The sequence below is a fragment of the Anastrepha ludens genome, chromosome 4, assembly GCF_028408465.1.
Source record: "Anastrepha ludens isolate Willacy chromosome 4, idAnaLude1.1, whole genome shotgun sequence".
NCBI classification, from domain to species: domain Eukaryota; kingdom Metazoa; phylum Arthropoda; class Insecta; order Diptera; family Tephritidae; genus Anastrepha; species Anastrepha ludens.
Window position 1 is genome coordinate 91,237,868 of NC_071500.1, and position 27,429 is coordinate 91,265,296.

General features: G+C 35.0%; 1 protein-coding gene across 1 annotated transcript in view; it reads right to left on the reverse strand.

Annotated features, from left to right (window-relative positions):
• The window catches only part of LOC128860174 (zinc transporter foi), a 67,918-nt gene extending 42,870 nt beyond the window's left edge, over positions 1-25,048 (reverse strand). The window contains exon 1 of the mRNA XM_054097466.1: positions 24,193-25,048. Coding sequence (XP_053953441.1) covers positions 24,193-24,345 — 153 coding nt within the window. The 5' untranslated portion in view covers positions 24,346-25,048. The remainder of the gene's footprint in view (positions 1-24,192) is intronic.
• Positions 25,049-27,429: the final 2,381 nt, after the last annotated feature.

A 27,429-nucleotide genomic window follows, 5' to 3' on the forward strand; every position in this document is an offset into this window, starting at 1 on the left:
AATACGTTTAATAAATAAATGGATTTTTAAAGGGGAAATTTTTGTAATGGGAAAATATTAATAAACTTAAGAACAACATTGTAATGACTTTATGAATTTTTAAATATAAATTATTTGAACATTTTTTAAATTTTTTTTAATTTTTAAAATATGTACTTATATAATAGTCTCAAAGGTGACGCAAAATGAATCATCAAATCAGATAGATCTTTTTACTAAATAAAAAAAAAAAAAATGATTTTGAGTGTTGGAAATCTTTTATTTTGCCCTTTACGCGCTCCCTTGCTTGTCTGCTCGTATACTGTAGATGTCTCGTCCATAACTGCCAAATATGATTGACGTACGACGCCATTTGCTAATATTATAACTCTTCCGAGAGGCTGGTTAATTTTGCGCTTAATCAAATTTACCGCAATATACACTTGCTAATTAATTGGCATCACGATTTAACAATTAAAAATCACTCTTCGAATTATTGGTTGGAGAAGTATGTACATGCGCATGTGTATACATACCTAGCTTAGTCCGCTTGTACGTGACATGCACTGTGGTTTTATACCTGCTGTAGGCGCTAATTATTAAGAAGTTGGAATGGTAAACCACCGACTGGCAAAACACCGGTGAAGCACCAGTATTTGTAAAGTATTTCTCAGAAAAGAAGTATTTGTCTTTTGGAGGTGGCTTTAAAGCTGTTGCTTGTGCTATTCGTGGAAAGACATCAAGCTACACAGCACACCTTGGTGGAGACATTCGGCTTCAACACACATTCACTTAATTCTCATTAATGCGAGACCCAAAATATATTGGAAAAACGCGCTCTTTCTCGTAGCTACTTCTGCTTCTTAAAAATACTTTCTAAATAACCTATAACTGGGGTTTTTGGAAATACGTCCGTGGAAAAGTTTCAAAATTGGGGTAAATCTTTATAATCTTTTTCCATTATGAGAACTAATATGACCTAATGGTTATTACCATCTTATTAGGCCAATCGTCGAAAATACTGATAAAATCATGAAAATCGATGAGTCGGACTGACATCTGAGTGTGTATTTCATTGCCCACAAATTTAAAAGATTTATCTTAATAGCTAAAGGTTAGAACTTATCTAATCTTTTAATCTATGTAGTTGGATTATTTTCTTGCTCACTACAGTAACCAGCTCGTTTTAGGAATTCCCTGCAATTTAAAAGTTAAATAAATGATAAAAGGGACCTCAATAATTGAATTAGACAAGGTAGCGCAAAATTATTCCTCAATCAATTGTATATTTGTGTTCCTAAACAATAAGAAAAAAGGGTTTTGAGTGATGGAAATCTTTATTCCGACTTTTACGAGCTCCATTGCTGCCAAATATGATTGACGTATTAAGCCATTTGCAAAAATTACATATCTTATGATAGGGTGATTATTTTTGCGCTACCTGTAAGAAAAAATAGCTATATGGATATGATTACAGGGTTATAAGGACTCAAATCAATACATTGAGCTACGGTACGCACAATTTTCTATTATTCGTAGGGTTTTTTTGGCTGCAAGCGAACTACCGATATCGATAACTATGGCTTAGCAGTTGGGAATGGCAAACTGTGTTGACATATCTGTTCAGTAAGGTTTGCCAAGTCATCATGAATCATTTAACGCTAAAGCAACGCTTCCAAATTGTGGAAATTTACTATGAAAAACAACTTTACCTTCAAAAACCAACGAACTGTTGAAGAAGACTGTGAAATATCGATTCATTGACGTTCTTGTTGGCCTTTGTGCTTTGACTACGTGGAAAATTTTCGTAAGGATCTTGGCTAAGGTGCCAATAAAATACAGCACGTGCAAGAATTGAAGCCACATAACCATCGTTTGGATTTATTATTCAGGTTTATTGGAAAAAGTAGTAAAAAATTGGCCTGATTGGTAAGATCATGTAGCTTGTAACCTTGGCGCACATATGCCGGATATCATATTCAAAAAATACAATAAATGCTATGAAATCATCTAGCGGGTTATAATAAAAAAACCAGTCCAACGATATTTCGTGTGTTATCATTTTAAGTTCTCAAGCTCTTAAAAAACACCCGATATAAATTTAACCAACGCGGCGCTAGATTCTGTGGTTTTCTTCTGGGTGATCTTATAACTATATACCATAACCTTCTATTATACCGTTAGGAGGACTTCGTTCGTATCTTGGCCAATAAATAATAACCACCTTTTTTCAACATTTTTATTATTTAAATACAGAAAAAAATGATGATTAGATTTAAACGACTTTCTAAGAGCAAAGCAGTTATTGCGCGATAATTTTTTTTTACAAGAAATAACTGTTCTTTCGGCGGCCGCTGTGGCCGAATGGGTTGTAGCGTGACTACCATTCGGAATTCAGAGAGAGAACATCGGTTCGAATCTCGGTGAAAAATCAAAAATTAAGAAAAAGTTTTTTCTAATAGCGGTCACCCCTCGGCAGGCTATGGCAAACCTCCGAGTGTATTTCTGCCATGAAAAAGCTCCCCATAAAAAAATATCTGCTGTTCGGAGTCGGCTTGAAACTGTAGGTACCTCCATTTGTGGAACAACATCAAGACGCACACCACAAATAGGAGGAGGAGCTCGGCCAAACACCCAAAAAAAGGGTGTACGCGCCAATTATTTATATATATAACTGTTCTTTCGACCATTTGAAAGCAAAGCTATTTAGTTTTATTGAAATGATTGAAACGTACGCTGACTCCGAACGGCAAATGGGTTTTTATGAGGAGCTTTTTCATGGCATATTTAATTTTAATGCATCTAAAATACAAGCACAATTTTTTCTATTTCACTATTCATACAGCATTTACGATGTTTCTCTTGTTACGCTGAGTGGTACTAATATTACAAAAAACAAAAAATCACGAGAAAGTTGTTAAAACCCTTGACTTCAAGCTGAATAAATTTTTAATGTCCGTCGACCATGTCAATATATCAAATTATAAGTCGTGTTCTGTACTGAGCTTTGAAAACAGCAGTTTACATCCCTAAGGGCATTAAACTTAAACTAAAATAAAGCACCATTAGTGTCTATTCACTCCCCTTTTTAATAATTCATCGCCTTCGCAGCTGTACTTAAAATTGCTGTTACAATTATCGAAAACGCATCCACGCTCTCTCATCATTGTTTTTATTGTTGTCGTTTCAATGGTCTTTGTTGGAGCTCTCGTTTACTTATCCCCATTATCTTTGCACTTTTCTCTCAGTATTGTTGCTGCTCAATAACTAATAACATAAGCATAATTTTGTCGGACTATTTTCGCTCATTACATTTTTCCTGCTATTTCAGAAAAGTACCGATATGTGACCTTAAAATTGTAAAAGGTGAAATAGCAGGACATTTCCATTGAATCATAAGCGCCTTAGCATATCGCACCCTAAATACAAAAGGGTCACAACTCAAAATGTACTTCTGCTCAAATATGAACTAGACGTTATCAATAAAACGGTCCGCGGATGACATATGGCAAAAATAAATTTTTTGTGTTTTTGGTACGACTGTTATAAGCTTACATGGCAAATTTCAGCGTGATATGTCACATAGTTTGTTTTCTGTGCTACTGTAAACAAGTCAAGCTCGAGTGTGGAAAATTTTGAGTTGTGACCCTTTTGTATTTAGGGTGCGATATGCAATATTTCATTTTAGTAATAAAATCATTCGATTGTCAGACGTCAAATAAAGAACAAGCGGGTGCTTAAATATTTTAAAAACATTATTTAAAATCGCGAAAAGGGCTTCACGATTCACCAGTGTCTATAATATGATATCCAGAGCTGGTATGTGGTTGCTCGGATAAATCTTCCATGAACAAATTACAAACAAATTTGACCACTTTTCTTAGTTATCCATACAAATGCTGGATTGTAGCTTATCTTAATTTTTTGACAGTCGCTTATTGCTGTTTGTACACAAGCTAAACTACACCCATTGAGCGAATTATATCTTATCGAAATTAACCTTTGCCCAGTCAACTCGCACATTCGTTGTTATATGTAGTACCACACTTTAGCTAATCAGCGACGTCAACTCTGCAAGATAGCTGAGTATCAAATACTTGTTTACATTATCATTCACATTCATTACAAAAGTGCGTAGAAAACTACTCATTTTTGTTCTAACTTCCGGGGAAAATTGGGTGCTTTCCCCTTGTTGCGCTAAAAAGGCAAGGCAACTAATAATTTTTAAGCTCACTGCTGACTAAACTAAACTTCTCATTGCTGTCATCACAATCACCTCAGTGCGTAAAGTACTCAGCAGTGTCTTGTAGGGAAGAATGTTTTTCTTTAGCCCTTTGCACTCGGAGACCATTTTCGCATTTCCTTCCAACAACTCACTATGAAAATTCTCATCTTCCAATAAATCATGCAATTCAGTGTCCATTTCACAGATATACTTATCAGAATCACTATCAAACTCAATATTTTGAACCACTCTCTGCTTTTTCTTATCCATTATTACAAGCAAAAATAAAAATAAAAATTGTAGGAAAATTAAACTGCTCACGTTGCCGAACAAAAGTTTAATGAATCTCAACATCCTTTGAAATTTAACATCATCTCATTGTACCTTATTACATCTAACCTAACTAATTACCCAATTCTTAGAAAAACTACCAAAAAGAATCTTTTTTTCTTTCATGTTATCGCCCGTTTTATTGTTTTATTACGCTCTGTCTCATCTTTTTCATGCCAGCAATGTCTGAATTTCGAATCACCGAACTACGAGTAAATGCTCATGCCAGCAGTGCTGGCATTCCGAGTTGCCAGAATAAAACTGCGAGTGCAAAGGGTTAGAGCTGTGCACTTGTGAGCCAGTTTAACTAATAAACTAAAATTTTAAACAAACCTAAAGCTCTTCATATTGGCTATTTATGCTATCTTCTCCAAATTTATTCCAAGTCCGAACACTTCTACATATTTTTACACACTTTTCTTTCTTTATATATTCCTTTTTAGATATGTTTGTTCATTAATTTTAAGAGCGTTTGTAGTAATTGAAATAATTGTTAAGAGCGATGGTAGTAATTGAAATAATTTGTTTAAGTAATTTTGGAGAATAAATATAACACGTCCTACTTGTGATCCAAATATTAAATTAAATATAATACGAGTATTAATACACAAGCTTGAGGAAATAATTGCCATAAATATATTATCTATTTAAGCCAAAACCCACAGCCCCCAGTGTTGTTAGTGACTTATTTAATCAATATTAGGTATGATATGAACAATTCTATAAAATTAAATACTTTAAAAAAATTTTTGTTTTTGCAAAAAATGGTACAGAAAATTTGCTAATAACTTGAAATTCTTTGACTAGAGTTAATAATTAATATTAATAGTTAATTCAAAAAAAGTTCTATCATGAAGCTGTTAATCAGTATGCTGAAGAAATGATTAGTAACATTGCAAAATCAAAAGCAAGCAAGTAAAGACTCTTACATTCATACATTTACCATAACATCATAAAGGCTTAATATTAAAGGCTTAACATTAAATGCTCAACATAAGGGCATAAAATACCATAACCATGTAAATGTGTTATATAAATACCTCAACAGTTATAGTATGCCTTTTAGAAGTATCTCATATCTGTTCGAGTATGCACTATGTGTAACAAAAAGCAAATAAGCTTAAGTTGCAAGTTAAAGTTATTTAAAATATGATTATCTTATAATTAGTTAGGCAAATATTAACATAAGATGCTTGTTGTTAAGTGGCTTATATTAACATGAATGCATTTTCAAGTATTTATTTAAATAATTTGGCTCAAACGCATTATTTACATAAGATGCTTTCCATTTCAATTCAACCGGGCTATTCGGGACATGTTCTTCGATTTCGATGAAACTCAAATATGTTGCTCTCTGGTCAAAATAATGAGTACCGTATTTTTTTGTTCGCCTGAAAAAAATTTTTTTCATTTATTTTTGACTAAGTTATGAGCAATTAAAAACAAAATTTTTCTTATATAATTAAAAAAAATCGATTTTGAGCCGAAAAACAAAAAAATACGTGTCTCATTATTTTGACCAGAGAGAAAAATATTTGAGTTACATCGTAATCGAAGAACATGTCCCGAATAGCCCGGTTGAATTGAAATGGAAAGCATCATAACTTATTCCATGCCTACGAACTATAAAAAATCCACTTAAACCTTCGTATTATTAACTTCGTTTCGCGAAAATGATTTAAATCGGCCATCGAAATCTAAACAATAACTAATTAAAAAATGTAATATCTGACAAGAGACGAGCGAAGAATAGTTCTACTCTTCAGTAGAAACAACTCTACAGTAGAAAAAAAACATTTGTTGCCAGTTTAGCCTAAAGAATAATGCGAAGTCCAGGTATATTTAGTGTAAATGAGCGTCTTGGCCAGGTACGAAGTGAAAGACTTATTGTCGATAGTTGAACACAAGCAATGCTACAATTTAAAATTACTGAGCAATTCGAAGAAACAAGTTTAGTAGTTGTTGGAATTTTCCTTTAAGAAGGCTCTGAAACAGTTCATGCAATGAGCTATAGCGGCATGTATGGTTTTTATAGATTGCTGCTTGCTCGACAATATTTTCAATTAGGTAATGAGCTCAGTAGGCCACATCTTTCAACTGCAAGCATAAGCTGTAGTCCAAAGGATTCAGGAGGACTTTCTGATAGCAAATATGCAGTAGGACAAAAACAAAAGGAATTTTCCGTCGTGGTCGCTTTTGCATTGTCTTAGCTTTCCATGTTGGCATAGTTCTAAGAATTAGTACCTTGGTTAGTGGTGAAATGACAGTCCGAGTGGATATTTTTGCACGTGGAAATAGTATTTCCAATTGAAATATACAACTTTTTATATACAATGTGGCTTCGCTCAAAATATAATATATTATATTTTGGCTCAGCAACATAATTTGGATGACTGTTGACATGCAATTATTTTTCGTTAAATGGCCTAAGGTGAGAGAAAAATGTGAATTTTAGTGACCTTTATTAAAAAAAAGGGTTGTCATGGAATCATTGCGTAGATTCACCGGGTAGTTCTTGTCAAGGTCCATAAAGATAATTCTGTTTCCAATATAATTTACTTGTGGAATAATAGATTTTCGCTAAAGTCTTCAGCTGATTCCATATTAGAGCGCTGTCAACTGCTTGAAATTCAGTTTGAATATATCTGCGCCAAGAACCTTTGGGTCCTTCTCATTCGCGTGAGCCTTGAGGATTCTACCCTAGTGCTATCCTACGAAGAGAATATTCAGATTTTCGAAATTTCAGATTAAATGCTGCTGAGTTTTTGCTTACTCCGTTTCATAAGTTATTCTTTGGTGATCCAATTTTGGCAGACCAAGGCAGGCCTGGCCTAAAATGAATGAAGACAGAACAAAGTCCCGCATTAAGCTAGACCGGCATTCCGTTCGAATCATATAATAGTTGAAATCATCAACAGACACTGCCTAATGTGAACAAGCGGGAAACGGCGAAATGGGATTTTCCCGTAATGACTTCTTTCACAGCTGCGGAAATGAGGAAGAAGGTCTCTGCCTTTGTCCCACTTCATTAAGATAATGGGCCACCAGACCTAAGTGGACACCTCTATAGGGTCCGGCACTCGAAGTGTAACCAATTAAAAAGGCCATAAATTTAGTTTGGAAAATTACTTTTACTTAATTGAAAATAAAAAATGTGTGAAAATAATTCAAAATTAAGAATCAGTTTACTTTTGCCTTGACTATGGCTTTCAGACGGTCTAGAAACGAATCGCGAGCTGCCCTAATGTGACTTGCAGGTATTTTGGCCCACCACTTTACACTTTCATGGAGAGTGGCCACCAACGTTACTTAACTCAACTTAATTTACTTGCATTTTATTGATAAATTTCAGGAACCTCCTTTTACTTTCATAAAAACGGCAAAGTGGTAAAGGCATTCCCACGGATAGCGGCTCTATATTGTCGGAACGACCTAGACATTATAGCCGAACAAAGACTGTTGCTGCAAGCATCCGCAAACAGTTATGTGTTATGTTTTATTATGTTAAAATAACAACAAAACTAATTATTGTATTATTATTATATTTCGCTTAAGCGCCGATTATGTGGCGCATAATGCCAAAGTTAATGATTCTCACTTATTTCTATCGTTTGAGTTTCGCCTCAATTGAGTTCAGGTACGAACATATTGAACGAATAACATGAGAGAAAGACTTGCTAGTGCAAAATAAATAAGTTTTATGAGTAGTCATTAAAGAAGTTGCCTCACATGCTTTATTATTATTATGTTATTAATATTAAAAAACATTATTTTTATTTAAATTACACAATTTTTTTTGAAATATAAGCCTTATGAAATCTCTAAAACAATATTTTTTTTTCCAAATCATATTCATCCTACTACGCCTTTAACTTGAGTGATTACTATGCAAACGCATGTGCTTCCTTATGGGGTATGCCCAAACACATAACACTTCATCACTATTTACCTAGTTCGTGCAAATCCACTGCCATAAATTTAATAAAATCTCATCACATCGTCGTTATCAAAGAATGTATGCTGTCACATGCACAAAGGAAAGCAAGAATAAAGTGGATTAAGAACGAACTCATGAACTGATATTGCACATTATTGTAGAACGAGTGCCTCTTTTAGATCGACAAGAATTGAAGATCAAGTGAGAAGAGCGTACGAGGCGGGGCGCCTTGTCAGATAAAACAGCTCGTTCGTTCGTAGGCGTTGATAAGAGTTGCAGATACGAATTTAGTTTAGTCAACACAACAGCGGGTAGTCGTAGTGACTAGAAGCCATTGTACAAGGTGGCGTAAAATGAATCAACCAAACGGAAGATTTATAAGTAGATAATTTAAATAGCGTCGTACGTCAAATATATTTGACATTTGTGAACTAGACAGCTGCAGGGAGCAAACAGACAAATTATAGAGCGCGTCCAGGGCAAACAAGAAATTTTCATCACTCAAAATAATATATATTTTTTTTTATTTAGTAAAGAAGTATTTTAAATTAAAAAAAATATTTAAAAACAAAACCGGTTCATTGAATTTGCGTTACCTTGTAAAGGGTGATCAACTTAGAGGCATCGGATTGAAATAAAGGAAAAAAATTCAAATTGATTGCATAACCCTAATTATTTTTGGGCAATATTTATTTCTTTTTTTATTAAAATAATTTCAAATTAAAAAAATATTTAAAAACATAACTGGCAAATTGAATCAGCGCCACTTTGGAATAAAACAACGTATAATTTCCAATAAAATAAAAAATATTCCAATATTGACTATTTTCGAATGGTCGAGAAAATTGGCATGTGGGCGGCTCGTTTTATGAATGAAAGTACATACTTTGCTCTTAGAAATATAAACACAAACTTATGAATTAAAGATTTGTTGTGATATACAATATTTGAGACTGTTCAGCGCGTCGCGACTAAAATAATCATGGCCGCCGCGACTGCGTCTACGAATGTAGATTCAAAAATTGGAATAAAACAACGAAAATTCAAATAGATTGGACATCTTTTATTATTTTTGCATAGCACCATTCCTGGCATTTATTTTTTAAAGATAGTTCCTTTGAACTGTTAGCCGCAAATCTGCCGTAATTCGGCCATGCGCAAACACCAATTTTGAATAACTCGCGGAGGATTTCGGTCGATATCTTGTGAAAAACTTTAGTAATGTTGACTTCCAATACCTCAATCAACTGTTGTGGTTTATCCAAAAAGCATTTAGACTTTACATATCCCCCCAAATAAAAGTCAAAAGGTGTGAAATCACACGATCTTGGTGGCCAATCCAAAGGTCTGAGATGAGAGATAAATTGCGCACTCAAACGACGACGCTGTAAGCCCATTGTCTCACGGACTCTTGCCAAATAGCGCCGTGCTGTTGGAACCAAATTTTGTGGAGATCACGGACTTTATTTTCCAGAATCCGGCATCAAAGAGCCATTTATCATCATGCGTTAGCGTTCGCTATTCACTGTTACATTGGTGCCTGTGTTGTCTTTGAATAAATAAGGGCCGATGATTCCTCCAGCTCATAGGCCGCACCAAACTGTGCATAATATAATTTTATGATTTGTAAACGTTTTTAAGGCGTAAGCCTTTCATTATGAAATGCCAATGAATAATGAAAAAAATTATGCATTTAGTTTGGCAGTAGTCGCGCGTGATTTGTCAAAAGAACCTTATGGAAAAAGTACCTCCAATCTGATTACCCTTTATAATTCAATTATTGAGGTCCTCTTTCTTATTTACATTCTGTCAAAAAAATATTGGGAATTGTTCATTTAAAAAGGTCGCGTTACACATCTGCCTATATTTTTTTGTTGGAATGTTGGTACAACTGTTCTTTATAGTGCCACAGAGTTTGAGCGTGATATGTTTATTAGCTTGTTTTTGGTATTTAATTATATCAGCCAACCGCAGGTGTGATCTGCGATTTTCATTATGGATAAAAGTATCCAACAAAGAATTTGACTTCAATTTGGTTTTTGAATGGGATTTCGTGTGCCGAATCGTTGAAAATGCTGCAGAAAGCCTATGGCAAGTGTGCTTTATCAAAAACATGCGTCTACGAGTGGTATAAGGCTTTTGCGGAGGCCCGAGAAGTCGTGGAAGATTTGCCCCGATTTGGTCGCCTATCCTCAACAGATGAAAACGTCGACAAAGTGAAGGCAATGGTGCTGGAAAAGCATCATTTAAATTTGAGATAGACAGCTCGTGATCTTAACGTGTTTCACAAATCAATTCGCAACATTTTACACCATAAATTAGGCATGAGATGCGTGGCTGCTCGATGCGTTCAAAAAAGAGTTGAATTTCTTTCAAAAAATTCATCAAAAGAAGGTGGCTGAAGACATGCTTGAGCAAGTGAATTCGAACACAACATTTATTCAGCCCATCATAACAGATGATGAGACGCGGGTATATGAGTTTGACATGCAAATCAGTCAACAGGCGGCTGAATGGCGCTATCCACCGGAGCCGCAAACCAAAAAACCACGTCAAAGTCGGTCAAAAGTGAAAGTCATGCTACTCGTTTTCTTTGATTATCTTGGTGCTGTGCACTCGGAATTCGTTCCAAGTGGTAAATGAAGTATATGTTTTGGAAGTTATGCGATTTTTGAGAGAGAATGTGCGTAGGAAACGGCCTAAACGGCCCAATTTGTGGAAAGACAACTCATGGATCATTTTGTGAATACTTTTTTGACCAAAAACTGGACAAATAATAGGACTATGAATAAGTTCGTGCGGTTTTACAACAGATGGCGTAACTTGATTATTATTCCATCGATCCACATTTCCAAACATTCATTGGAGAGCTACTGTCGTAAGGCACAAACGTCAGTATAAGTTTTTTATTTGAAGCGTAAACAACAATATTTTTACCACACTTGAAAATGTCGAATTTCGTGCCAAATAATGTGTTTTTGCGGGGAATTCTTCTTCATTATTTTAATATGAAGAAAAAAGCAGCCGAAAGTCATCGTATCTTGGTGGAAGTTTATGGTGAGCATGCTCTATCTGAGCGAACGTGCCAGAAGTGGTTTGCACGCTTTAAAAGTGGTGATTTTGGCTTGGAAGACGAAGAACGCGAGGGTGCGCCGCCAAAGTTCATGGATACCGAATTGGAGGAATTGCTCGATCAAGATCCGGCTCAAACGCAAGAAGAGGTTGCAAAAACTTTGGGAGTTGATCAATCAACCATTTCCAAACGTTTAAAAGCCATGGGAATGATCCGAAAGGTAGGCCATTGGGTGCCGTATAAATTGAAGCCAAGAGACGTTGAACGCCGTTTTATGGCATGCGAACAACTGCTTCAACGGCACAAAAGAAAGGGTTTTTTGCATCGAATTGTGACTGGCGATGAAAAGTGGGTCCATTACGACAATCCAAAACGTCGGGCAACGTATGGATACCCTGGCCATGCTTCAACATCGACGTCGGCGCAGAATATTCATGGCCTGAAGGTTATGCTGTGTATCTGGTGGGACCAGCTGGGTGTTGTGTATTATGAGCTACTGAAACCGAATGAAACGATTACGGGGGATGTCTACCGACGACAATTGATGCGTTTGAGCCGAGCACTGCGAGAAAAACGGCCGCAATACGCCGATAGACACGACAAAGTTATTTTGCAACATGACAATGCTCGGCCACATGTTGCACAAGTGGTCAAAACATACTTAGAAACGCTCAAATGGGATGTCCTACCCCACCCGCCGTATAGTCCAGACCTTGCGCCATCCGATTACTATCTCTTCCGATCGATGCAACATGGCCTGGCTGACCAGCACTTCCGTAATTACGATGAAGTCAAAAAATGGATCGATTCGTGGATTGCGGCAAAACCGACCGAATTTTTCACAAAGGGAATCCGTGAATTGCCAGAAAGATGGGAAAAAGTAGTAGTAAGCGATGGACAATATTTTGAATATTAAATTTTTAACCATTTTACGTCAATAAAGTTTCAAATTTCGAAAAAAAACCGCACGAACTTATTCATAGTCCATGTTTATCATCGGAAGCCGCCGTATTCCCCGGCTTTAGCCTCGTGTGACTTTTTCTTTTCCCAAAACTTAAATTGCGTATTTAAAAATTAATTGCTCCACAGATGTCGCTTTCAGTCGATAAAGGGCAATAATGAGAATTAGCTGAAGGTGCTGAAGAAGATCACTTCAAACGCGTTGAAAAAGTGCTTTGATGACTGGACAAATCGCTGGCATTTGGCGTTGGTGTATTGCTTCGAATGGAGCCTATTTTGAAGGCGATCAAATAAATTTTGGGGATTAAAGAAGGCGGCCGCCGTAGCCGAATGGGTTGGTGCGTGATTACCATTCGGAATTCACAAAGAGAACGTTGGTTCGAATCTTGGTGAAACATCAAAATTAAGAAAAACATTTTTCTAATAGCGGTCGCCCCTCGGCAGGCAATGGCAAACCTCCGAGTGTATTTCTGCCATGAAAAAGCTCCTCATAAGAACATCTGCCGTTTGGAGTCGGCTTGAAACTGTAGGTCCCTCCATTTGTGGAACAACATCAAGTCGCACACCGCAAATAGGAGGAGGAGCTCGGCCAAATACCCAAAAAGGGTGTACGCGCCAATTATATATATATGTATTAAAGAATTATTTTGCGTTCTATTGAACAATGCCCGGTACTTTTTCGGCAGAAGACATATTCAGAAAATTCAAAATGCAATGTATTCCTCCTGGAACGCATTTATGGCAGCGTTTGATTCAGCTCTCGAAACATAACCAGATAGGAACTTTATTTTTAGTATAGCCATCAGAGCCGTTTCCGCTTCTTCCATGATTTCTGTCACCTCATTCCTTTCGGCTGTTAAGACGACTTTCCCGCAGTGATTTTTTGATTTTAACTTTTTACTTGTAGGGAATTCATAATACGCGCCACCTTGTACACACTTAAACAATATGTATTCATGTATGGGTATGAATTTATATAGCATACGCTTGTCAAGACATATCGGACGGTCTACATATTTTATAATTTTTTTTGTAATGTTTTTTTTTTTGTTGACTTATTACGACAATGATGCACACGCAAAGACGGCATATATCATAATTTTATGTAGTAGTGCTTTAAAATGTGTCTACTGCGATAAGGAGGAAATTACATAAATACAGAAGCATTTCTAGTTCATACTCAAATAGTATATAAACATGCGAATAAGTGTTTAATAAAATGAATTTATTAAAAAAGGTACAACGTATCAGAAATAGCTCAGAAGATATCTGTTGTTATGGCAATGCAACTGTGTAAATATTATCACTCGCACTTTCCAGGTCCGATGTTTCTACAGGTAGTGAAATTATGCGCCAAACTTTGAACACAAAAGTTGTTGCATAAGTTGAATATTTCATTTTTGAAGTGAATTTTAGACAGACAAGTTTGCTATACGTTTTCTAATTTTTCCTATACTAATTTGCTCACACACATTTGTTTCGCAAATCGATACAAGTCGAGCTTCTGCTAGTATTTAGTTAAATGACACTAAGCATTGGCTCTGGTTAATCACAAAGCGGCAAGAAATTTACCAATGAAGTTTGTTGTTGCTACAACTGCATACGCATTTTTCAATAACTTTAAAATGAGGTCTCGAGTGCTGCTGCGTCAATGCTTCATTCGATGTGAGACATATTTTCGTATGCACAACCTGTTTATTTTTGGTTCCGAAAACTTATAGTGAAAAAGAAACAACCATTTCATGCATTGCATACTGCATACCTCATTGTGAAAAGAAAGTTTCTCCAGGCTAGCGTTCGCTTTAACCAGCTCAAGTGAATAATCGTTATTTTACAAACATACGTACTGTATATACATACATACATATGTAATATTTTGTTCGTCACATTCGTACGTGCTAATTGATATATTTATACTAATCAAAAATTAAAATAACAACCAAAGTTTTGAGTAAAAAGAAACTGGTTATATGAAGTGAATCTTGTATTTTAACTGCTTTTTTACTAAATAAAAAAATTATGTTTAGTCGTGCAGTAATAACTAAAGGTGATTAAAGGTGTCTAATTTTAATTTTTAATTTTTATTTAGTTTATTGGTTGGCAACTAAGTAATTGCGGATTTCACTCATAGTTGACTTGAGTTGAATTTTTAGGTTTGTAGACATAGTACACATGTAAAACACATTTTGTTATTTCATAGTTGGCAATTCTGTAAAAAAGTGTTTTCATCGGTTGCGTAGTTTTCGTTTGGGGTTCGTTGAAAAATGGAAAAGGAAAGGAACATTTTCGTCTAATTTTGCTTTTTTATTTTCGCAAACGGAGATCCGCATCGCAAACTCATCATGAGTTATGTGCTGTTTATGGTGACGAAGCCTTAAAAGAACGGCAGTGTCAAAGTTGGTTTGCCAAATTTCGTTCTGGTGATTTTTCACTCAAAGATGAAAAGCGCTCTGGTAGTCCAGTTAAAGGTGATGACGCCCTAATCAGAGCAATAATCGATTCGGATCGTCACAGTACAACACGTGAGATTGCAGAGAAGCCTCATGTATCACATACACGCATTGAAAATCACTTAAAACAACTTGGCTATGTTCAAAAACTCAATGCGTGGGTTCCACACGAACTGAAAGAAACAGCTGCGATTTGCTAAAGAAACCTAATGAAAATGATCCATTCTTAAAAGGCCGATAACTGGCAATGAAAAATGGCTTGTTTACAACAATACCAAGCGAAAAAGATCGTAGAACAAGCCAGGTGAACCAACTCAAACAACATCAAAAGCTGATATTCATAAAAAGAAGGTTTTGTAGTCAGTTTGGTGGGATTACAGAGGAATTGTCTACTTTGAACTCTTACCAAACAACCGAACGATCAATTCTGATGCCTACATTAAACAACTAACGAAATGAAACAATGAAGTTGAAGAAAAGCGGCCCGCATTGACAAATCGAAAAAGTTTTGTATTGACAATGCAAGGCCATACACATCTTTGGCCACTCCGCAAAACTTATTGGAGCTTGGTTGAGATGTTTTGCCACATCCACCATATAGTAATGACCTTGCACCATCTGATTACTTTTTGTTTCGATCTTTACAAAACTCCTTGAATGGAAAAAATTTCAATAATGATGTGGATGTCAAATCGTACCTGATTCAGTTTTTTGCAAATAAAAACCAGAAGTTTTATGAACGTGGGATTATGATGCTGGCTGAATGATGGCAAAAGGTCATTGATCAAAATGGGCAATACATTACAGAATAAAGTTATTTAGTTCCATGAAAAAATTCTCTTTGATTGATGATAAAAAAATCCACAATTACTTAGTTGCCAACCCAATATTTTTATTTTTAATTTTTGACTCAATAAATCGGACATCTCAGATTTTGGAAAAGCTACTTTTTATTGCAGAGCAAATTCTGAAGAAAAAGTACCAAAAACGGTGAACGAAATGAAGTGTTACAGTTGGTCACACTGTTTGTATCTGTAAAACAGCTCATGACATCAACGTCAAAATTGTTCTAATGACAGTTCAATATATTGTTTTTAAGCCATCAAAAGCATTTGTGTCTCAGTTTTGTTGAATTTTTTTTTCTGAGATGGAATTTAAACGTAATAGTGTGATTGTGTTATATTTGGCTGGAAAATCACAACCAGCCATTGTTCGTGCGCTCAGTCACCTTAAAGTGAATAAAATATTTGTATATCGCACTATAAAACGTGACAATGATACTGGTAGCATTGTAAAACGCTATGGAGGTGGACCAAGAAAAACCGCAACAACGCCGGAAATGGTTCGGAAAGTGAAGGCTCGACTTGAACGAAATCCACATCGAAGTGGAAGAAAATGGCCAACGAACTGAAAACATCGCAAGACAGCATTCGACGTATATTGGAAAATGAGCTCAAGGTCAAGGCTTACAAGTTCCAAAAAGCACACAATCTTTCACCTCAGCAAAAAAAAGTTCGGTGCGAAAGAGCAAAGGAGTTGTTGCGTTTGCACGAACGTGGCGAATTTCCTAACATTGTGTTTTTTGATGGAAAAAAAATTCCCAATTGAGCAGTTCAGAAACACTCCAAACGATCGAGTTTACTTGACCGAACGCGCATACGAGAATTTGAGCCTACGTGTGGCTACTCGAAGCAATTTCCCATCGCAGGTAATGCTTTGGACAGCAGTGACCGCTAATGGACGCTTTTCCATCGTTTTTATCGAGCCTGGAGTCAAAGTGAAAGCGACTTATTACACAGTCCTGCGAGGTACAGTTTCTAAAACGGCTATGGGTGTTTTTTGAAGGTTTTTTTTGTGCTGAAAACGAATATGACCTTGAAAATGTTCCATCACTTCAGGATTTTTGGCAATTTGTGGTTAAATCGTCAGAAAATACAGATTTTGACCATTTATGTGATTTTTTTTTGAGCAAGGTAAATTTTCTTTTTAATTTTCCACAACGGCATCGCAAAGTACTACTCTTCAGCTTTAAAATTCATTTTTAAAAATATTTTTGCGATTAATATAAAAAAGTTATACTATTTTGAATTCGCCCTTTACAGGGGCGTTAGAGAGTTAGAAAGGTTGAATTTGCATATCTAAAAGTCTCCAATTCAAAATAGAATAACTTTTTTTATATTAATGGTAAACATATTTTTAAAAAAGGACCTTAAAGCTAAAGAGTAGTACTTATGCCGTTGTGGAAAATTAAAAAAAAACTTTACCTTGATCAAAAAACAATTTAAAAAATGGACAAAATCTGCATTTTTTGACTATTTAACCACAAATTGCCAAAAATCTTGACGTGCTGGAACATTTTCAAGGTCATATTCGTTTTCAGCACAAAAAAACCTTCAAGAAACACCCATAGCCGTTTTAAAAACTGTAAAAAAGCGAGATTTCGCAGGCCTGTGTTATCAGGAAAATGTTTTAGAAGCTGCTTTAGAGCCGTGGACACGCAAACATTTCGGTCGTAGACCATGGACGTTTCAACAGGACTTGGCACCGTCTCATAAAGCTCGGGTGGACCAAGTTAAAAAATCATGTTCCACACTTCATTTCGTCCACACAATGGCTTTCGAATTCGCCAGACGCAAATTCGATGGACTATTCCATTTGGCCCATTTTGAGTGCAAGGTGAGGACTAAAAATATGCCAGTATGGATGCGCTGAAAAAAGCGACTCATGCATACAACTCATTTTTTGACCGTTTGATGGCTACAGGTATAGTCAAGGCAAAAGGTGGTCATATCGAGCTAAAGTGAATATATGTTAAAATTGTAATCATTTTTGAACAATTTTGTCTTTGAAATCAATAAAAACATATTCCACACAAAAAAAGTTATGCTGTTTTGAACAGGTAACACTTCACCCTGTATATTTTATATGAAAACTTTTACTAAAAAGTTAGCCGACTATGCGATTTTGCTCATTCTGCTTTGTTTAGACTTTCGCACCTTTCTATTCTGTTTAAAAAATTCCACGAAAATTCAGTAAAAATAAAAAAAATTAATGTATGATTAGCTGCAGTGACAAAATATAAGTGTTTTTTTTTTTTGTTAAGAGTGCTGTTGAGTGCTAACAGTTGTTTTATTTTTTACTTCAGTGTGGGTTTAGAAGTGGAATTAATGTATTACAAACCCTTTTTGTATGACTTAAAGCAAGCAAATGATCTCCAAAATTCGTACATGAATTAATATAGAAATTCTGCGAATGGGAAAAATAAGTTTTTTGTGGGAAACTTATAGTTTTTAATGCCTGTCTAATTCACAAGTGCCAAATTTGTCTTACCTGCGGTACCCCTTACAAAAATTATAACACTTCCAATTGGGTCAACTTGTACACCTGTGAAACATGCTGTCTGCCTGAGGAAATTGTACAGAAGCTTCAAGTGTTCGTGAACCGCTGCTTGAGACGCACTCTACGTATCTGGTGGCCAGACTACTGAATATCTAACACCGAATTGCATCGACGATGCCATCAAAAATCAATTGCAACTGAAATAAGAGAACGTAAATGGAGATGGCTTGGCCATACCTTACGGAAAGCTGGCAGTGAAATCAACAGACAAGCGCTGGACTGGAACCACAAGGACAGCGCAGAAGAGGCAGACCTAGGAGTTCTTGGCGACGCTGCATCGAAGAGAAATACAAAGCCGTGGACTAAACAATGACCTGGCAGCAAGTGAAAAATATATCCCGGAATCGCACAAAGTGGAAAATTTTGCTTTGGCCCTTTTCGCCTCCAACGGAGGCGAAGGAATGATGATGAGGATGTAGTAAATATGAAAAAAATACACCTAGTGGTAGAATTCTTTTTCAAAAGAGTTAATGAAAAATGAAAAATAGCAAGCATAAATGTTGAAATAAAAGCGAATATTTAAGTGAAATAAGTTTATGCGCAAACGATCATTTATTGATCATTTTGTTGTTTTATTGCATTTTTATTTTTTGTTATGGCGTAGAGCAAAATTGATCAATGCATCCATTGTTTTCTATATAAAAAATTAGTAAATACAAATTTAAACTAAAGCGGTACTGACGAAACTATCAGCTGAGTAAATAACTGGAAGGCTTTAGGGGCTTAAGCATGAAGAGGACACAGATTGCGTTTGTTTATTTTCTGTTTCAGTGATTGCTGTCAATATATTACAAAAAAAGATTAAAAAAAAAAAAATAAAAAAAAGATTAGTTACAGCTATAAAAAAATTACATACCTAATATTAATTCTGTCATAAAAATACTATTATCAATTCCGACGTGATCACGAAATTCTACGGCAATTTTGAAATTTCTGAAATCATTGACAGTTCATGGCAAATTTTTAGCAAATGTTTTATTGTGTCGGGTGAAGGCATAAAATACATAAAAATATTTAAAAAGCGTTACTAAATTGTTCAAAGTGAATAAAAATGTAAGGAAAAGGATTTATTGGTAAGTCGTGCAGAATTTTCAAACTATTTTCTGAATAAGTCTCGATCATCCACACGCCGAAGACAATACGAGAGAGTGAATAATGTACCGACGCAAGGACTAGAATGAGTTAAGTGGTTAGGGGTAGTCAGAACTTTCAAAAAATTGGATTTTTTTGCATTTTTTTAAAGTATAATATCTAAAAAATATTGTGAGAAAATTCGAAGTGAATCCGTCAAATACTTTTAGTCTTTAATAGACGGCGATCGGGCGCTCCGGAGCATTCGTGTGCTGGGAAAATGGATTCTGCACATATGAAAGTGGCAGATAAGCGCACTAACGATGACACTCGAGAAGTCAGAATGCTACGTAGGCAACAGCAAATCGATATTTTGGAAGCTGCTATGACGGCTGAAGAACTATTATATGGACCAGGAATAGACGGCACAGTGTAAGTAATTAAATAATTCGTACACCTCTACACAAATCGATAGCAAAATTTTAAATGCGTTTTTCTCAAAACTATGTTTTTTGAACTGGTGATCACTGTAACTTAAAAACCGCTTGGTAGATTTCAATAAAATTTATACTGCTTTTGAAAGACATGAAAGATCGAAAGATTTTTTTTTTTCAAAAACTTCGATGCTTTTTAAGCAATTAATTGTCGGTTTTTTCTCGAAAATCTGAAAAATGTTTCCTGAGGCTGCCATATTATTTAAAAAACTTAGATCAGTCCCAAGATTATCTACTAATAAATCTAATTTCTCTTGTCCGATTGAGTTTAGATGAATCTCCAAGGACTTGTGATGTTCACCGCAAGGGACTTCTGGAGAAAGGGGCTCCACACAAACAGCTATAACTTTTACAATTATTAATTTTTTGTTTGAAATTTTGCTAAAATCAAATCGAAACATGATGTAGGTTAGGTTGTAATGGTTGCCCAGAAAAAACATGATGTATTAATGCTATTTTTTTATTTTTATAAAATAAAGTAATTGAGTAGCAAAAATAAAAAAATATTGAAAATCATCATTTTTTCGGGCCTCTGACTACCCCCAACCCCTTAATTTATTTTCATATTCTTATAGAAAAGAAATTATGCGATTCAAAGCCACCTCTAACAGAAATTGCAGAGTATTCACTACGAGGCCTAGTGCTGTCACTCCACATTTATGACTTGTATCAAGTGCGTCTCCCATCACATCAAAAACGTATTTAAACGCGTATTTGTTCAATCGTAAGTCCTGAATAAAACTAAGAAAAAAATGTGAATCGAATAGCAGCATCTAATATTTTTATAAAGGGTGCCACTTGATGCTCCAAATAGAAGGTATTACAAGCATCCCTTGAAACCCAACGGAGAGGCGCTCTTGACAGATAGTGCTACTTTGGACTAAGTAGGCAATTGAGTAGTAAAATCCTCTCTCAACGAACAAAACTAATCCTCTAATTACAGGACGCAATCCGTGGTGACGTAAGGCTTTTATCATGCCCGTCCTAACGTATGGCGCAGAAGCTTGGACGATGACAACATTCGATGAAGCGTCGCTCGGAGTATTTGAGAGAAAGATTTTGAGTAAGATTTTTGGACCTTTGCACGTTGGAGACGGCGAATATCGTAGCCGATAGAGCGATGAGCTGTGTGAGCTTTACGACAACATGGACATAGCGCAGCGAAAAAAGATCCAGCGGCTACGTTGGCTGGGTCATGTCGTTCGAATGGATACAAATGCTCCGGCTCTGAAAGTATTCGATGTGGTACCAGCTGGTGGTAGCAGAGGAAGGGGAAGACCTTCTCTACGTTGGAAACATCAGGTAGAGAAGGGCTTCGCCTCACTTGGTGTGTCCAACTGGAGCCGGATAGCACGAGAAAGAAACTACTGATGGTATGTGAAAATGGAGCATGCAAGTAAATTAAGATCAAGCAGCTCTAAAATCGCTTGGAAAGAGAATCAAGTTTGGTCTGGAAATGTTTACAATTCTCAACACCCTAGCATCAAGAAACTCTGTTACCTAGATGTGGGTTCCGGGACATGAGGGGCACGAAGGGAATGAAATTGAAGACACTTTAGCGAAAAAGGGGGCAAACACTCCCTCATAGGTCTTGAACCTTTCTGCGGGGTAAATAACAGCTTCAAAAGTGTCTTTCTACCTGAGCAGGAACAACGAGGCCTAATCGACTACTGGAGAGCCAAATCGGGCATGACTGATAGATCTAGAACGGATAAAGGCAGAAGCAATCCTTAACCTAAGCAGAAAGGACATAAAATACTAACACTGAATTACTAACAGGACACTGTAAATTCAATTATCACATGAAAAGATAGATTCACGATTCATGTAGACTCTGCAGAGAGGCATAAGAAACATATTCTATGCGATCGCCCAGCAGTGGCACGACGCAGACTAAATTCCCTGATATATGGGGCTATAGATCCAAACCTCCTGGTAGAAATTAAGCTTATAAAAGTTTTAGGATTTATTAACAGCCTGAAACTGCTTGAGTAGGCTATATGGCTGCACAATAGATCTCTTCAGGTCGCAGTGCACAAACAGCCAATCAATAAAAAAGTCAAAACAAAAATTAAGATATTTTTTATAAATTTAAATATTGATGTGAAGCATTGCAAAAATAATATTGCAATTTAATTTTTCAGAGAAGTTTGGTGTTTTTTGTCCTAGAAAGAGTTAAGTTTTGTGTGAAAGTTTATGAAATGTGTCAACTTTTGTAGTCATCGAGAATAATGAGGGATATATGGCAGACCAAACTAAGAGTGTAATTCATTTTGTTAGGCTCATGAAAAAATGTTATTTACTACAAATTTTAAAATTTTCACAACTGTTTCAGCCACAGGTCTGAAAGTGATATAAAAATTTCATTGGAACCATTTTTAATAGATTTAGAGCCAAATAGTCCACAATTTTTCCAGGCTTGAAATTTTTTACGAATGGTTTTGTCTGGCATACTTATTTTATTACCAAAGTAAAACTCATTGTCAAAGAAAAACCAGAAAAATCCAATAAAACTTGTAAGCGAATTTTTAAAATTTCACAAACCCCTTCCTACCAATTCCTCGGTTTTTAATTAGAATTTCGAGAAAAAGTTTTAGTATGTAGGTTTATTGCTTACTAAATTTTAGAGTAAATAGGAAGAGTTATGCTTCCCGAAATTCGGGTTGATTTTTTATATTTTTTTCCTTAACGGTGTTGCGCATTTCCAACATGCGTGCACGAATGCACGAAATTTTTCTTTTGTATGTAGGAGCTGCGCAACACCGTCAAGCAAAAAAATTATAAAAAATCAACTAAATTTGTAAACAACTTACAATTACACTACACACTTACATACTTACACTTTGTGGTACTAAAATTCAATAAGCAAAAAAATTGCATACCAAAATTTGTTCCAGAAATTCTAATTAACAACCATGGACTTAAGGTGTAATCTTTGTAGAATTTTGCTAGTTTTTGTATAAAATTTGAAAATTGGATTTAGGTGGTGTTTGTTAAGCAATATGCTATAATTTTAAATTAGTCATAAATTCGTAATTAAATTTTTACAAATTATAATATTAAGTTGGATTAAAGTTTTTTTTTTTCAAAACAGTATAAAAGAATTGAATTTTAAGTCAATCGACTAAGATTTACTAGAGTTGCGCCGGCAATTGCCTGTGATTGCAGCCAACTTAAGGCCCACGCCTCATTTAAAATGTTTTTTTTGGCTGGTTCGTTAACAGCGTATAAAACTGAAACGAAAAATGAATTTTTACTTTTTGTTTTGAGTATTTCATTTCTTGATCCATTGTTAAAAAATAAAAATTTTTGGCGTTCAGAAAGTTGTCAGCCTTCAAAAAAGGGTCTTAACAAGAACAATGGACACAGATATAGCCGGTTCTACTGAACCGATTTTGATGAAACAATATTTAAATAATGCAGAATTGATGTCAATAGTGAAATACGAACATTTAGGAAAAACAAATTTTTAGTATTTTTATTGAACTTTTGAAGTAAAAACAAGGGTCAAAAAACAGTTTTTTATCTTTAAACGCCCGCCATTTTGATAATTTTTTTAAGATCGTAGTTTACATGATAACCACATTCATACTGAACAAGAACCTTTTTGCCTTTTTGATTTCAGACAACTGTGAGTCCCGGAATCCGTGCCGCCAGCGACACACATTTTTTTGGAAGACCACTTTTTGAAGGTTGACAACTTTTTGAACGAACTCGTGTGGCCAAAAACAGGCTTTTAGTTTTTAACAATAGATTATAAAATAAAATACTGAAATAAAAAATAAAAAATCTTTTTTCGTTTCCGTTTTACGCAGTTTTAAAGAACCGCCAAACACAAAAAACCATCATTTCAAATGAGGCGAGTGCCTTAGGGCGAGTTTTGATTGAGAGTGGCTGTGCAAAACTTCAAAATATTAGTATTCACATTTTTTTTAATATTTAAGGTTTTTATAAAAATACGAGAACTAAACATTTGGATGCCATTAAAAGAATTTAAGTCATTTATTTCTATATTAATTTATTTTATTTTATGAAAATATTTCTTCAATACTTAATTTTTTACAAATAAATCACTAGCCACTGTGGCTTTCGGCTGCAAGGCATATTTGCCCACTCGATTGCTTTGAATATCTCATTTTAAGGTATTACTACATTTTTTAAGAAAACAAAAATCCTTTTTTTATTTCTATAGCAGCCTAAGCGCCTAATAAATGCCTACTTATTTATATCAAAAACTTGCTATATTAAAATTTTCATTTTTTATTGCCACTTACCTCGAATGAAATGGTGCCACCTGTGCCATATTTGTGGAAGATATGCGCCAAATAGCGATTATATTCAGTAGCTGCATGAGACAGTTGTGTCTTGCCGCAGAGTGAACAAACAAAAATCACTAAGAAAATTTGCGCACGCGTAGTTGAAGCCATTTTTAATTGCAGGTAAGATCACGATTTTGGAAACAAAAAATACTTTTGAATATTTCTCAGAAGCTTGCGCTTTGCTTAGTGAAAATAAAACACAATAATATTTTTTAGACTTGCACCAAAATTAGAAAAGGCCTTTGTATTTACTATTCAACGATTTACTGCTTGCGTCATTACTGGATTAATTTGCAAAAAAGAGACTAGATTGGGTTAATGCTGTTTTCTTTCAAAAAAAAGAGTATCTTTTTAACGCTTAGCTTTTTTTAATTCTTTTGTTTTTTTTTTTAATTTGGCTCTGTATTATTTTTTTTTTAATTTGCTACAATACACAACAAAATTCATTGATTGTAAAATTTTCCACAATTTTTCTCAGTTATTTGCAAAAATTCGTGACGTGCTAGACATACAAAAATGCTGCACAGCTCAACAATTCACCGAAAATGTCTGATTTTTTTATTAAAATTATGAGTTGCACGTTTATTTATGGAGTTGCTTGCCTTTTTTGACACCTTAAATGCTGTAGTCAATTTTAATTCAGTCGCTGATCGCTCGCACTTGAACGCACGCCAGTCGCTGTTACTAGTGTCACTTGTTTACTGCTATTTGTTTTATGTTTTCGAAATCACTAACTTCCATTCGCTTATTCACGCGCTTGCTTCGTTGTTCCGCTTTACCGGTGAACGGTTGACGGACTATTAAACGGTAAGCCGCTCAAAGCACGCTCTTTTAATCGAATAGCGAGTTTGTTTACTGATCAACAGTCAACTACAAACACATATATAGGTGAGATCGTTACTCGAAGTGACGAGTTGCTTCTTGCTTGTGGGTGTGCGAGTTTGCGTGTGGCTTGTAAATAGTAGTAGACAAGTGGAGGGGGGATGTATGTATGTATGCATGTATGTATGTATGCATGCATAGCTTTTGCTTTCAGCGTTGAGAGAACGCTTAGTTAGACTGTACAGTGAACGTAAAATATTTAGTAAGGCAGCTACAGAGAGCAAATTGCTTATCTCGCCGTGGTTAACTGGGGCGTATGAGCAACTTTCAGTTGCTTGCAAAAGGATTATGACTGAAGTATGCAGTATTTTAAGTCAGTGTCTTTCGAATATGTGTTGTCAACATTTATGCTAACTGATGCAAATTAGTAAGCAATCATATAATATAATCTCTAAATATTATCAAATAAATACATTTTGGTTTGTATGCTGATGAATTGAAGATTGAAGGTGATTGCAAATACAGCTGACTCTTAAAATCTTCAATCAGATTTAGATAAACATTTTTATGTCTGTTTTTCTAAATCCTGTTCTCGTATACCTACTTCCTACCACATTGGAGGTTCAAATTGTCCAATCCAAGTGATACTATTAATCTTGGTGTTGTATTTGACTTGAGATTTTTTTTCAAAGACATTTAAATTACACCATTTCAAAGTCAAATTCCATACTGGCTTTTATTCGATTTTTTATTTCAGTCTTAATCAATTCATGAATGCGTAATTGTTGAAAGCCTCGTTGTTGAAGGTTGTTCAGCAACATTTTGCGCTACAGCAGCAGCAATATTCTCAACAAAACGCCCAGTTTTTGGTCTGCAGGTCTCTTTTCTATCCCCGATAGCGTCAGTTTCTTGAAATTAATTCACCACCCTTTGAATTTTCTATTCATTGGGAATGACTATTCCATAAAAAAACAACGAATTTTGCGATTTTGTTCTTGTGATTTTTGTCCCAAAAGATCGAACATTTTAATAATATATATATATATATAATTGGCGCGTACACCCTTTTTTGGTGTTTGGCCGAGCTCCTCCTCCTATTTGTGGTGTGCGTCTTGATGTTGTTCCACAAATGGAGGGACCTACAGTTTCAAGCCGACTCCGAACGGCAGATATTTTTATGAGGTGCTTTTACATGGCAGAAATACACTCGGAGGTTTGCCATTGCCTGCCGAGGGGGACCGCTATTAGAAAAATGTTTTTCTGAATTTTGGCGTTTTCACTGAGATTCGAACCTACATTCTCTCTGTGAATTCCGAATGGTAGTCACGCACCAACCCATTCGGCTACGGCGGCCGCCGCAATGTTCATATTTTTTTATTTTTAATTAAAAGAAAATAAAAAAAATTTTTTTTGTAAACAGTTTTTTTGTTTTCGTAATTTTTTTTTTGTTAAAAATTTTTTGTTGTTAAAATTTTTTTCGTTAAAATTTTTGTTTACCAAAAATTTTTTTTTAAAATTTTTTTTGTTAAGATTGTTTTTTGTCAAAATTTTTTTTTGTTAAAATTTTTTTTGCTAATATTTTTTTGTTCAAAATTTTTTACAATAAAAAAGAAATTTGTTTTTAATTTATAAAAAGAATTTTAAAAAATTCAATAATATAAAGTTTTTTTTATTTAAAAGAAAATTCAAAAAAGAAAATTTTTTGTTAAAATTTTTCTTGTTAAAATTTTTTTTTCGAAAAAAAAAACCCTCTAACCCTCTTTTGTTTTTTTTTTCTGTAAAAGTTTGTTGTTTTTGTTAAAATTTGTTTTTTTGTTAAAATTTTTTTTTGTTACAACTTCTTCTGGAAATTTTTTTTTGTTAAAAATTTTTTAGAATAAGAAAGAAATTTGTTTTTACTTAAAAAAAAGTTAAAAAAATCAAAAATCAAATCGAACCAGCTCCTTAGGAGGGAGCAATTGTAGGTCTTCCTCCTGCAGCTGGTACGAGCCCAGGATTCTATGTCTCCTATGGCCTAATGCCCCACCGTTGGCGATGTGTTCCATAGACCCTTCTTCATCACAGCAGAACCTGCATGATCTTGTACTAGATAATCCTATTATGTTAAAGTGTTTATTACAGGCGAAGTGACCTTTAAGTGCTCCATAGAGTAATCTGAGGCCATTTTTATCTAAGGTTAGAGCAGATTTTGCTCTGTTGGCATTGAAGTTCAAAAACTTTTGGAATGATTAAGGTCGCTTGTGCCATTCCAGTGTTCCCTGATTTTAGATTGGATTCATTTTTTAGTTTCTTGTTTTATATTATTTTTGTTAAAAGCGAAAAATGGGGTTGGTCCAATAAATAGCCCTTTTGCCTCTTTTTTGGCATAAA